Source organism: Marmota marmota, unplaced genomic scaffold, assembly GCF_001458135.2.
Source record: "Marmota marmota marmota unplaced genomic scaffold, marMar, whole genome shotgun sequence".
Lineage (NCBI taxonomy): Eukaryota > Metazoa > Chordata > Mammalia > Rodentia > Sciuridae > Marmota > Marmota marmota.
This window is the reverse complement of record NW_026000174.1, coordinates 42,251,770-42,265,123: the sequence shown is the minus strand read 5'-3', so window position 1 is coordinate 42,265,123 and position 13,354 is coordinate 42,251,770. Positions and strand designations below refer to the sequence as shown.

Below are 13,354 nucleotides of genomic sequence, written 5' to 3'. Positions count from 1 at the left end.
TGGTTGTGGCTCAGTGGTAGAATGCTTGCCTCGCATGTGTGAGGCACTGGGTTTGATTCTCAGCACTGCATATAAATATATGATTAAAATAAGGGTCCATCAACAACTAAAAAAATATTTTTAAAAAGTCTGAAGGTAAGTTGTCCAGGGTTGGTGTGGTACTCAATGATTGTCTGAGATTTAAACCCCTTCTATCCTTGAGCATGTCCTTCTTCCCTAGCATCATATTAAAATTAAAGGTGACCAATCCAGAGACAGCCATTATGTCTTCATTCTCTTTTGCAAAGAAAAGGAAAACCTAGTGCAAACCCACTCATGCTGCTCATTTTCACTAATTTGTCATTGGTTAAAACATGTTCATGTATCCCTACACAGCCATAAGAAACACGGAAAATTAACCCTCCTCCATCTTTCTTTCCCTTTTTCCTCTCTGTATAAGTTTGGCTTATTTTGCTTAACATAATATTCTCAAGTTACATCAGTTTTCCTACAAATGACACAATTTCATTTTTCTTTATGGACATTTTCTTTGTCCATTTTCCCATTGATGGTTTTTAGTTTGGCTATTGTAAATTATGCTGCTATAAACATGGGTATGTTCGTATCACAATAGTATGATGACATTAATTCCTTATGGTAAATACCAAGGAGTGGTATAGCTGGGTCATATGCTTGTTCCATTCTTAGTCTTTTGAGGAACTTCCATACTGATTTCCATAGTGGTAGTATTCATCTACAATCTCACTAGCAGTGTAAAAATGTTGCTTTTTCTTCACATCCTCTCCAGTATTTTGTATTGTTTGTGTTCTTAATAACTGCCATTCTGCTAGTTTTTATTTTAGGCAGCTCTATGCTTTGGTTAAAAGTTAAGGATACTACTATCGTAGAAGAAGGAAGAAATGAATATTGTCAGACAATTGACAGTCTTTGTCACAAAGAATTTAGACAAGTATAATAAAATATTAATATATAGATGTGCCAAGACATTACAATGTAGTTATTTGATATATTTGATGCAGTATTTTAAAAGCAGCCAAAATTATTTTATAAACAATATTTATGGGTTTTCTAATTTTCTCAAAGTCCCAATGAAATCCTGCAATAGCCTATATTATTTCCATATTCTCCAACACCTTTCTAACTTTTCTCAACTACATTCCCGTTTGATCATCCATTTATCTACTTTTCTTTACACATGTCAGTTATATTCCAACTAGGGCCTTCTCACTCTTCCTTTGTTGTCTGCTTGGTTAAATTCCCTCCCTCTTTCAAGTCTTTACCTAGGTGCTACCACCTCAATGATACCTATGCTGACAACCTTATTTAAAGTTGGTGTTTCCTTTACTCTCACACTCCCAATATAACTTTACCTTCATCAATTTTCCAGTATCATTTTCTATCTTCTGATGTCTATATAGTTTATTTATTTGTTGTGTTTATTATTTGTTATCTGCTCCCACTAGAGTGTAAGCTGCACAGAGCACATTTTTGTCTCCCTGCTTGTTTATTGAAGAATTCTAAGTACTTAGAAAAATGCCAGATATATTATAGATCCTCAATAAATAATCAGAACATGAATGAATGCTTTTATTTTAGAACAGCAGTAAAAAAGGTAAAAGTAATATTGTTATTACCTTAAAAGTAATATCTTTTCCTTAGTTCTGGTATGTCATTTTATATTGGAACACCTCCTCATTGCCTTAATGAACTACATCAGACATAAGATTTTGTAGTTTTTAAATCAGTATTGTTAGTGCATGATTACATAGTAAAGGAAACACCAGCTTTAAATAAGGTTGTCAGCATTAGGTATCATTGAGGTGGTAGCACCTAGGAAAAAACTTGAAAGAGGCAGGGAATTTAACCAAGCAGTCCTGGAAAGGGACTGATAGATAATATTCTGGGTTATTATTTCTTAAGAGCATATTGTTTTGGTCTTAAGATACTAGAGTTTGTGTATATTATGTAAGAGATTTCTAGGCTACAAATATAAAATTTCCAACTCAATTTAATTCAAGCAAAAAGAAAGAAGTAAGAAACTGTAGGAAACTCAGGAGATATGGGTTGCTTTGTGGTTTTGGGGACTCAAATGTTGTCATCAGGACTCTCTCTGGCTTTCTCTGTCCTTCTTCCACTTTTGCTCTCATCTGTTTTGGTTTCATTCTCAGTGGTGGAGGTTTATATTGTTCTCGAAGTTGACAATCATTTTTTTCCTCATCAGGACTTTGATTTACCAATCTTTGTGTCTGGGCAATGGGGCACTTTGGCCATCTTTGTAGATACTTATTTCTTGGCATGGAAGCCAGCTGCATAAATTGAGAATCATATCAGAATCAGGAAGAAGAGCAAAATAAATAAATTTTATTGTGTTGGGTTTTTTAGTAACATATTTCTCATATAAAATTGCTTATATAAGCAGTATTTTTAAAACCAGCCAAAGCTAAAAGACTTTACAAGAACTTAGCATATTTTTTGTGGTGTTAGGGATTAAACCCAAGGTCTTATGCATGTGAGGCAAGCACTCTACTAACTGAGCTATGTACCCAGCCCAGCAATTTTTATTTCTTAAATGGGATTATACCATTAATACACTTATATTCATATTTTTCTTTAAGTTCTTATCACTGTTAATTTCTAGTGTAATTTTACACTTAATGATTGCTATACAGTCTAGAACATGATGACAAGTAGATTGATACTAATGTTTACCCTCAATTTGAAATCCAAGAGGATTTTACATTTTAAACTATCATTCTTCATAATTCTTAGCTGCAGATGGCAAGAATAGAAGCAGATGATCACTGAGAAGCACTGTCTCACTCTCCTTTATCTCCCTTGACTAAAGTGATGGAGGAATCACAACAAAGCAATCCTGTAGACACCTTGCATGGGAATACTGTGGAGCCAATTTACACATATATTTTGAATGACATACCAGGGTAAGAATATGATTTTATCAACTTAAACTGAATTTTAAAGAAGTTAAGTGTGCTTATAAAAAGTTATCTATGTAAATATTTATTTGGTATTTGGTTAAAGTGATATAAATGGTAACTTGGAGATGGGATGAGCTATGGAGATTGTTGTCTAGGTTACAGTCCCCAATTTCTTCTACTTGATGGGAAGAAAAAAGATAAATGATCAATAAACATGAATTATTTGTGGAATCTGATTTGAACATATAATAATAATTATATCAATAATGGCAGCTAATATTTGTTATGTATCGATCCCCACTGCTTAGCTCTTCACCTGCATTTTTTCAATTTTGTTCTCAAAACAATCCTAAGAGGAAAATAGGCAGGTAGTATTCTAAACATCTCTGTTTTATCAATGAAAAGATAAAGACATAGAGAGTTAACTATACTCACACTAATAAGTGGAAAAGGTATGATTTGAACCCAATTGGCTCTAACTGCACTGTCTTATATATTGTATTGTAGATACTAAATTACTCATGAAAATATTCCTTCCAATAAAACAATGAAAAATTTTTCTCTAAATAAGATTTTAAATATTTCTTTATATAAATTTCAATCCTAATATAGTGTTTCTTTGCTCAGATTTTTTATTGCTTTTGTAATTTATTTTTCCAACTTTCAACTTAAAATGATTATCATTTACTTTTCATCCCATCTCTTGTTTGTTCATTTTTAATAACTTTATTATTTTTTTTCTGTGAGAGCTAAATGTACTTTCATTTATTCTATTTCTTTCTCCTTTTCTTTCTTTTATTTTTTTATTCTCAGTCTAACTCAGAATTTGTGTCCTTGTCCTTTTTATTATATATCAGTCTTTTCATGTGATATTTTCCTGCTTCTGTTTTTAATAGTTCGTTATTTAAACATGATTATTTTATTTATTTGTTTGAATTCTAATTTCTTTTCTGTAACTATTTCCTGTTACCATCAACTTTGATTATGATACACCTAGAACAGAATGTTGAAGATAATACTCCAAGATCTTTTACCTTCTTGGGAAAGAAAATGATAATCTTCATCTTGAAAGAAGTCAAGTTCATAAAGGCTAATGGCAATGAAAGCTCTATTGGTACTGATATGATTATCAGAGAAAGGTAATTTTCTCTGAGTAAAGGCATTTTTCTCTTGATTGAGGTTAAAACATTTTTGTTTTCCTTGCCACATTTTGTCTACCATCTTTATGTTCTTTATGAGAAATAATTATTCAAATAGTTAATGTGTTTTTCCTTTACTGGTATCATAGAAGCTCTGCTTTTCTTCACTAATTAACACATTCTGCTTATTAAAAATGAGCATTTGTATTAAATTTACTTATAGGAGTCATACAGTGACCAGTATTTTCATGTTATTATCTGATACTATTAATTTACCTTTGATTATATTTTTTTGTGAAAACCCCCTTTTTTTTTTTTTTACCTTTCTCATGTTCTTTCAGTGTTTTTCTTCTGCTGTCATTCCATCTACATTTGATTGTAATAGAGTGAAAACTGTTGTGCCAGAATCCCACTGCCAAAGAAAACTAACACCAAAAGTGTAAATGTGGTCTGATCCTCTCATTTTAAGACTTACCCTTTAGAGGTCAGATGACTACTAAAGTGTAGCCACTTCCAAGAAAGATGAACAATAGGAAACAATAGGAAAATATGTATTCTGAGGTGGTCCAGAATAGGGAATAAATCTTTGAGACGTGTATGGCAAAATCAAGTATTTATTCATAACAGGTTCCAAAATATTCATACAATATATCTTTAAATGCTGTAGTAGAAGATTTCCAAATGACAATTTGATTTTAGAGTTAAGAAAATATTATAATAACATATCTTTCTATTCCACATATAAAATACTTTTAGTGATTTTTAGCTGACAATCATATAAGAAATGTAATTTCATGATTTTTATAATGGAATGTTATAGTATATCTTATTCTACTGGCAGCTTAGTATATTACCAACTCTTACATTTCCCTGAGGAGGAAATTCCTTTTAGTACATTAAATGAGGACTTAAATCAGTTATAAAGTGACTACCAGCAACTTTTTGTTGCAGATTATCAGGGCTGAGTTTTTACAGATGAGCTTGATTTCAGGGATATTAATGACACCTCCTCTATTCGGTCCCATTTCATGTCATTTTACTCATCTTGGGTATTTCAATTGGATTGAGTATTTGACTTTTTATCAAATATAAACATTTGGAAACATGGCCTTTTCTAGGGACAGTATAAATTTATTGATTTCATCATTTCAAAGGTGAACTGTTGATTCTCATCATGGAATGGTGGCAGAAGGGAGTGAGGGGAGACAAGAGTGAATGAAGCAATGCTGTATCTTCACTGTTTCCAAATCATACACTTTCTTTAATTCATATATTTTTTTCTGATTTTTTCCATCAAGACTTAAAAAAGTCTCTATAAAATTAAACAGTAGCATGTTGTTTCCCTTAAATAATAATGAGACTAGATCATTATTCCTTTTGGAAAATTTAAGTTTCTGCTGGAAAATGTTATATATAATATCTATTATATTATAGACATTATAATATAATAGTTTTATATTTAAGATATAAATATATCCTCTCCCAATTTTAGATTTAAGATGTAGCTTATTTTTAGTTTTTTACTTTTGCACATGCAAAAATATTCTTTTATTCCTTTAGGCAGAATGGTTTATTCCCCTGATCATATACTCACATGGGTCTTTAAGAATCTTTGGAATTGTTTTTCTTGTTTAGTATTTTCTTTTTCTGCAAAAGCAAGCCAGTTTAATTTAACAAGCATTTTTGGCTGCCTTCTATCTGGAGTGTGTGTGCGTGTTGTGGTGGGGGGATATGGGTTGTATTTTGAATGTAATACATTGGTTGTTATCCAGACATTGAGTTGCAAGTAAAAATTTGACATATTATGTGTTTAAATAACCTGAGATGGCTCTGCAATTGGAAAACCTTTACCAACATTTCTAGGCTAAACTAAAATTATATTTTCTTTGACGCTAGAAATAAAATTTGTGGAGAATTGCTCAATTTCATTATCACTTATTTACTCTCTATGGTGTTTAAATCACATTTTATCAGAGAAATTGTAGAAAGTTATTTATATCTTTGGAAGTTATTTGTTTAAGCAAGTTGAGGAAAGGGCAGTATGAAGTTTAATGAAGTCTTTGTGCTTTGTGTACTCCAGAGATATTGAAAAAGATTGCATTCATCAAACGTGAGATTATTTCTTTTATTGGTTGCATTTCATTATTTCAAATTTGTGACATTATTGAAAATACTTCTGGCCATTTTCCTTTGTGTTTCTATTTTCTTATTTGTACATATTCCAATTAGAAAGTTTAATTACCATTAAAATGTAATAGGATAAAGATAAGTTTTACAAATGATAATATTAAAAAAGCCACATAACTCTTTAGGAAGGTTCAAATGCTATTAGAATATAAAGCAAGAAATATATGCTTGTCAAATATACAGTATAAATAAATAATTTTAGATGAAAATGGTTGACTACATTTAACAAAGAGTCTACCAAATAATGAAAGGCTAAAGAGTGGTTGTTAGATTTGATGTACTTCATTGTATATTGTAAGTAATTGCTATCCATAAAAATTCTATGGCTTCTGTATAAGAAAAAGAGACATTTTGACAGGCAACACTAGTATGAAGTGACAGCAAGTACAAATCCTTGGCAACTGTCATTATCGTGCTGTTGAATTCACATCCAAACTATGTGATAACTTAGACCTGCGTGTTTGTTACTGAGCCATGGTCTGTCAAAGTAGCCATACTTCTTATTTATGAATAGTATTATTAGCCACATGCAGATTTATGTCACAGAAATCTCAATTTATGAAGAATGCTTTGTGTTTCAAAAAGGGGGAGGATAAAAACTCCATGTTATGCTATGCATACACTGAAATTTCTGGTGAAATGTTTAAGTAAAAGTTGAGCTTTTAGATACTAATAGATTGGTTTACATTTTTATCCCATCATAATTAATTAAACATTAGTAAAGACTTAATAAAACAAAAAAATAAAGCAAATATAATTTAGATTATTAATTATTTGACATTGACTATCCATTATATTGAGTGTAATTTTCTCTATAAAGGTAGTGAGAAAGCTGATTATATGTTAGGCCATGATCAGTGCAAAGTAATACAAAACTAAAAAGAGTTTCCAAATGAGGAAGATTCGTTATCCCACCTAAGAACTTTAGAGATAAAGTCTAGAATTAAATCCAGTGATTTGGCAGTATTAGCAAAAGCACTGACTCTTTATATCTTGCTCTCCTCCATCCTCAGATATTGGCTAGATGCTTTTTGCAAAATGCTTCATAATAGGTTCACTCAACAAATGTCTGTGAAAAGATGTATATTAGGTCACTTCTCTCTCTCTTTTTTTTAAATTATGGCAAAGAAACAAAACATTCTGCAGAAGACGTCTCTTCTTGTCTCATTAGCTAGAATTAGATAATAAACATATTTTTTAACCTACCAGGGCAAGGGATATGGAATTACCATCCTTGGCTTTACGCCATTGCCCCCTGGGGCTGATCAGTGGATACCTTCCGTGGGCATATCAGTAGCTTTGCATCTAAAGAACATAACTGAGGCTTTGCATCTAAAGAAAAATGGGGAGAATGACTGTTAGATAATTAACCAGCATTGCCTGACATAAATTTTGACTTTAATTTTGTTGTATTTTAATTCTTAAATTATGCTTGGGCTGGGGATGTGGTTCAAGCGGTAACGCGCTCGCCTGGCATGTGCAGGGCACTGGGTTCAGTACTCAGCACCATATAAAAATAAAATAAAGATGTTGTGTCCACCGAAAACTAAAAAATAAATATTAAAAAATTCTCTCTCTCTCTTTCTCTCCCCCCTTTCTTTGTATCCTTCTCTCTTTGTCCAATAGCATTTTTGTGACACATTTCTGTACAATATCGTTATTGTCAAAATATAATTTCTGCATATTAATCACTGGTTGAGTTTCTTTGGAAGCATAAGAGATGTAAAACAAGGATCTTACCCTTGCAGAGTTCGATATGAAATCACATAACAAATAAATTATCACAGAACTATGCAAAATGGTACATAAGTGTATTAATAGGACTGAATGTAATGCTATGGAATAAGAACCAGAATCTGGTGGAGTTAATTCTTCTCATATCTGCTCAGCTTGAACAGCTTTGGTGAGGCCTTCTCTATGTTCCTAGCCCCTGAATTTCTCCCTGTAATCAGTACTTTTTCTTCATATTTAGTTATGATTAATAATTGTGAATTTGTATGTGTTAATATTTGTTAAAGATTTCTATCTTCCACTAAACAATTATTGTTTTTATGGAAGATGGTCTAGAAATTGTGAGTTCTGAATTTAGATTAATATTTGTTAAACTCTTCTTAAAAGAAGTATAATTATAGTATAGATTAGCTGAGTGACTACCATGTGTAAAAAGACATATTGATAAGGACTATAGGAGGCAGTGTATTGCAGTTATAGCTGAAGGATATTATAGGAAAGCTATAAGCAGTTCTTATTAGTAGAAATCCTTGAAAGTGCGACCAATGATATGACTTTATTAGGAGTTTTCCTTCAATTGCTATAAGAAGACACTATGTTCACTAATGCTACTAAAATAGAGAAAATGAAAAGAATTGCCCTTGTCAAGAGTAGTCATCTCAATTCTTATCATAGTCTTTTTATCTGATTTTTCTATACTCCTTCCTAAGCATATTTTCTTTTATTTTTAGAGTTCATGTCTTATGTTACTTTGTGAAGCAAAAATATGAAATCAGATTTAATGAAAACCTAAGAAAGTAGGCATCATTATACTAGCTTGGAATATTAAAGGGGTTATAAATTCCACAATGTGTACTATCTGTCTCTGATAATCTTTTTGAATATAGTAAAAGTCAAATGTAGATGAGATACAGCCTTGTTTGAAAGGAGAAAAGATTAGTTAATCTCTTAATCCATGTATCAGCTTTGTAATTCATTACATTCATTGTATCCTATATGGAAATTGTCTAAAAGATTAATTTACTTAAAGTACTATAATTTTTAATTAAATGTTTTATCAATATTGCTTTAAGATTAAATTTAGACATGTTCTATTTCACCTTCCTCTGAGCACATATAAAATTATTGAATATTTACACATTTTATACACATATAGATGCACATAACTATATGTGCTCTTTTTTATAATTCCTGAAGAGTGATTCAGATTGCTAAAATATTTTCTCCAAACTAACCATAAATTATAATTCAGGAGTAATGTACCTGATGTTTTGTTTTTGAAAAAAAAAATATATAAAAACACTTGTGTCCAAGTGAATGCCCTTCCTCTTAAAATATTCACTTTTAGAAGTATTTCTTCTAATAATATTGCCATTTTGGAAGCATTGAAAGTTTCTCTTTGGATTTACAGTTAGAACATGGGCACATTCTTTTTTGTCTCCCCTTTTCTTTTTTCCACTTACAAGTAGATTTATTAATGTACTGGGATTTGGAGGAACTGGAGCTATGTTTATTTCAGAAATATCTGAGTTACATAGGTTTAATCACTAGTATATAGCAAAAGTAACAGTAAATACATTAAATGAGTTTAATGATATCTTTAAAGGTTCTCAATGTATCCCCCATAATTATATTAAATAAATCCCACTGATGCAGAATTTATGATTATTATTAGGGAACATTATTTTTAATATTCTCAATAACTAATGACAAAATTTAATCTTAAGAAATTATATTAGAATTTTCCAGAAAATAAAATATCTGGATCTCAATATGATATTAAAAGTTGATAATAAAACTGAATCACTGTATAGCTGAGGTGGAAGGCTGAGTTTTAACATGATTCCCAAGATTTCTATCAACTAGTTTACATGCCCCATATAATTCCCTCTTCTTGAGTGTATGTGGGACCTATAAATATAAGGAGATATCAATTCCTTGATACATTAATATGGAAAAATGGAAAAGATTTTTGCAGATATATTTAAGGTACATAATCAGTTGCCTTTAAGTTCATCAAAAGGGAGATTATCTTGAGTGGGCCTGACCTAGTCAGATATTTAAATAAAAGAGATCATAGGAATCAGAGAGATTAGCTACTTCTGGCCTTAAAAAAAAAAAAAAAGATAGTCACAATGAATTCTGCAGCAGATAGAAACTGAATTTCGGCAACAACCTGAATGAGCCTGGAAGAGGACCCCAAGCATCAGATGAGGTTGCAGCCCCTGCTAATTTCTTGATTTCAACTTTGTCAGGTCTTAAAAGGATCCAGATGAACTTTGCTATGACTCCTGCCTGACCCACAGAAATAGTGTGATAGTAATAGGTCTGATTTTAAGTCATTTGTTACATGGCAATACAAAACTAATATAGATGGGAAAATATCAGGGTGGGTATGTAAATAGATATTTTTTAAAAGGAGGTTTATTTCAGCCCTGCATAGTGGTGCACACTTGTAATCCCAGCAACTCGGGAGGCTGAGGCAGGAAGATTGTGAATTCAAAGCCAGCCTCAGCAAAAGCAAAGGCACTAAGTAACTTAGTGAGACCCTGTCTCTAAATAAAATACAAAATAGGGTTGGGGATATGGCTCAGTGATTGAGTGCCCCTGAGTTCAATCCCTGGTACCTCCCCCTGCCAAAAAAAGAAGCCAGTGGTGTCATTTGAAGGCCTCAGAGCCACAGGGACTGATGATAACTTTCAGTCTGAGTCTGAAGGCCGGAGAACCAGGAGTGTTAATGACAGGAGAAGGCAACATGCTAGCTGAACGGATTCTCAGTTCCTATGCTTTTTGAGCCCTCAAGAGATTGGATGATATCCACCTGAATTGGGGAGGGCCATCTACCTTACTTGGTCCATGAATTCAAGTGTTAATCTCTCCTGGAAATGCCCTGACATACCATAAATAATATTTCAGGAGATATTCAGGCATTCCATGGCCTAGTCAAGTTGATAAAATTAACTATTATAGTACGATGTGGGTATGAACTTAAATATTAAATACATTATGCAAATTGACTATATTTTCCAATAAAAAGACAGACTGTCTTGGTGAAGAGAATAGTTCTATGAACATTATATTAAATGTAAATGGGATAAATTTTCAAACTGAAGGACAAAAACTATCTTTGTGAGGAGAATTATGTGAAGACATCTATATATCTATATGTCTCTCACTATATATGTTTGGAGGTGTTAAAGAGAACTTCTGTCCACCTCCAAACATATACCTATAGCTTTCTAAGATTTCAGAGGAGAAAAGGATACCTCAAACAAAAAAGGTGGGGAAAAAACAAGGGAAAGGAAAAAAAAAAAACCAGGGAGACTACAGGCTATGATGACTTAAATACAATCTAGATATGAGACCTTTATTAGCTAAAAAGCATTACTGGTTTTCTGCTGCTAATGTAGATTTACCTTCTGTCATGGTTTGGATATGTGATGTCTCCCAAAAGCTCATGTCTGAGACAATGCAAGAATATTCAGAGGTAAAAATGATTGGGTTATGAGAGTTATGAATTGATGAGTGAATTAATTAATCCACTAATATTGACTAACTGGGCAGTATCTATAGGTAGGTAGGATGAAGCTGGAGAAAGTAGATCACTGGTGGTGTGCCTTTGGGATTTATATTTTGTCCCTGGTAAGTGGAACTCTCTTTGCTTCCTCATGGCCACGTTCTTAGCCACTTTCCTCCACCACATTCTTCCTCCATGATGTTCTGCCTCATCTTGGGCCCAGAACTGTAGAGTTAACCATTTATGGACTGAGACTTAGACCTCTGAAACCATGAACCAAACAAACATCTCCTTCTTTAAAATTGTTCGTATCAGGTCTTTTGGTCATAGCAGTGACCAAAAAGCTGATTACAAGACCTCCTTCAACTACCATTCCCTGACCATTGCCCTCCCATATTCCAAATCTCCATTCCCCTCCTAATAGTATCTGTTCATGTGCACTCATTTGGATAGGAGCTTCCTTCCATTTTCTAACAAATGAAAAATAAGGAAGTTTACGCTAATAACTAATACTATGGGGTGATAGTTAAGTAGAGATTCTGGAGCCAAACTACCTGGATTTGAATTCTGTCTCTGATATCTCCCTTCCATATGACCTTTGGCAAATCATTTAAGCCCTTAGTTTGTTTATCTGTAAAAAGAGAATAATAATATGGGATGTTGTGATGATAAATATGTAAAGTATTTAGAAAAGTGACTGACAAATACGTGCTATGTAAGCACTATTAGGATTGTTACTTTTATTATCAATATGGAGGTTATGATATAACATTTATTCTTTGTTTGATCTTGTGAACCTAGTTACAGTCCCTGCACCTGGACAGTTTAGGGTCCAAAACTGATGGAACCATTCAAGGAAGACTCTTTGGGACAGGATTGGAGAGTTGTCCCTTTTCATCACTTCTGTGTTGTTTTGGCATCCCCAGCACTGGAATGTTTGGGGACTCTCTGAGGCAACACTTTATCATGCACTCTTTGTTATTGTGATAGGTGATGGCAGCAATGAGGAAGTGAGGAGAGTGGAAATATCTGTGACTCTCACTAACCAATTTTTGTAGGTACTTAGGAAAAACTATTAGAAATTTGTAATGTACTACTTTGAGGACTATCAGAAATAAATGGGGGAAATTTTGAAGGGAGAATAAAGTTCTATATTATGATGATGAAGTTATCATGCTGGCAGTTGATTTTAATTCCTCACCTTTAAGATTGATTTTAGGGAGAACAATCTTACCTTTTGACCCACATCCCTTTGGACCAACACTGACAAATGGTCTAGAACCTAGACTTACAATTGCAATACTGCATTCTTATATGCTTCTATGATTAGAAATAAATGATTAGTAATAAAATGAATTACATATATAACTATAGATTCAATTGTGATTTTAAAAAAAAGAAGAATTTGAGAGTGTTTAAGCACAGCCAGGCATAGTGGCACATGCCTGTAATCCCTGTGGCTTGGAAAGCTGAGGCAGGAAAATTGCTAGTTCAAAGCCAGCCTCAGCAAAACTTAGAAAGGCCCTAAAGCAACTTAGTGAGACCCTATCTCTAAACAAAATTTAAAAAATACAAAAAAGGTTTAGGGATGTGGTTAAGTGTTTAAGAACCCCTGGGTTCAAAACCTGATACCAAAACAAAACAACAACAACAACAACAAACAAACCCCCCAAATAAAATAAAAACTACTGCAAGCTTATCATCAATATTGTTAAAACAAATCAAGGTTGAAGACTATATAAATATTGGGCCAATATGATGTTTTAGCATGGAAAATGTACTTTCTCCCCCTTTTAGAAATAAATTATTAGAAAAAAGAAAGTCATAAAATAGATTATTGAACC

General features: G+C 32.6%; 1 protein-coding gene across 5 annotated transcripts in view; it reads left to right on the top strand.

The window, feature by feature from the left end:
* Dcdc1 (doublecortin domain containing 1) overlaps positions 1-13,354 on the top strand; it is a 479,867-nt gene that overhangs the window by 23,904 nt on the left and 442,609 nt on the right. For 3 of the 5 annotated variants that reach the window (XM_048788537.1, XM_048788536.1, XM_048788535.1), the window contains one exon: positions 2,770-2,939. In XM_048788537.1, coding sequence (XP_048644494.1) covers positions 2,848-2,939 — 92 coding nt within the window. In that variant the 5' untranslated portion in view covers positions 2,770-2,847. Of the gene's footprint in view, positions 1-2,769; positions 2,940-13,354 lie in introns of those variants that run through there. The other 2 variants (XM_048788538.1, XM_048788539.1) reach the window with 2 other exon arrangements.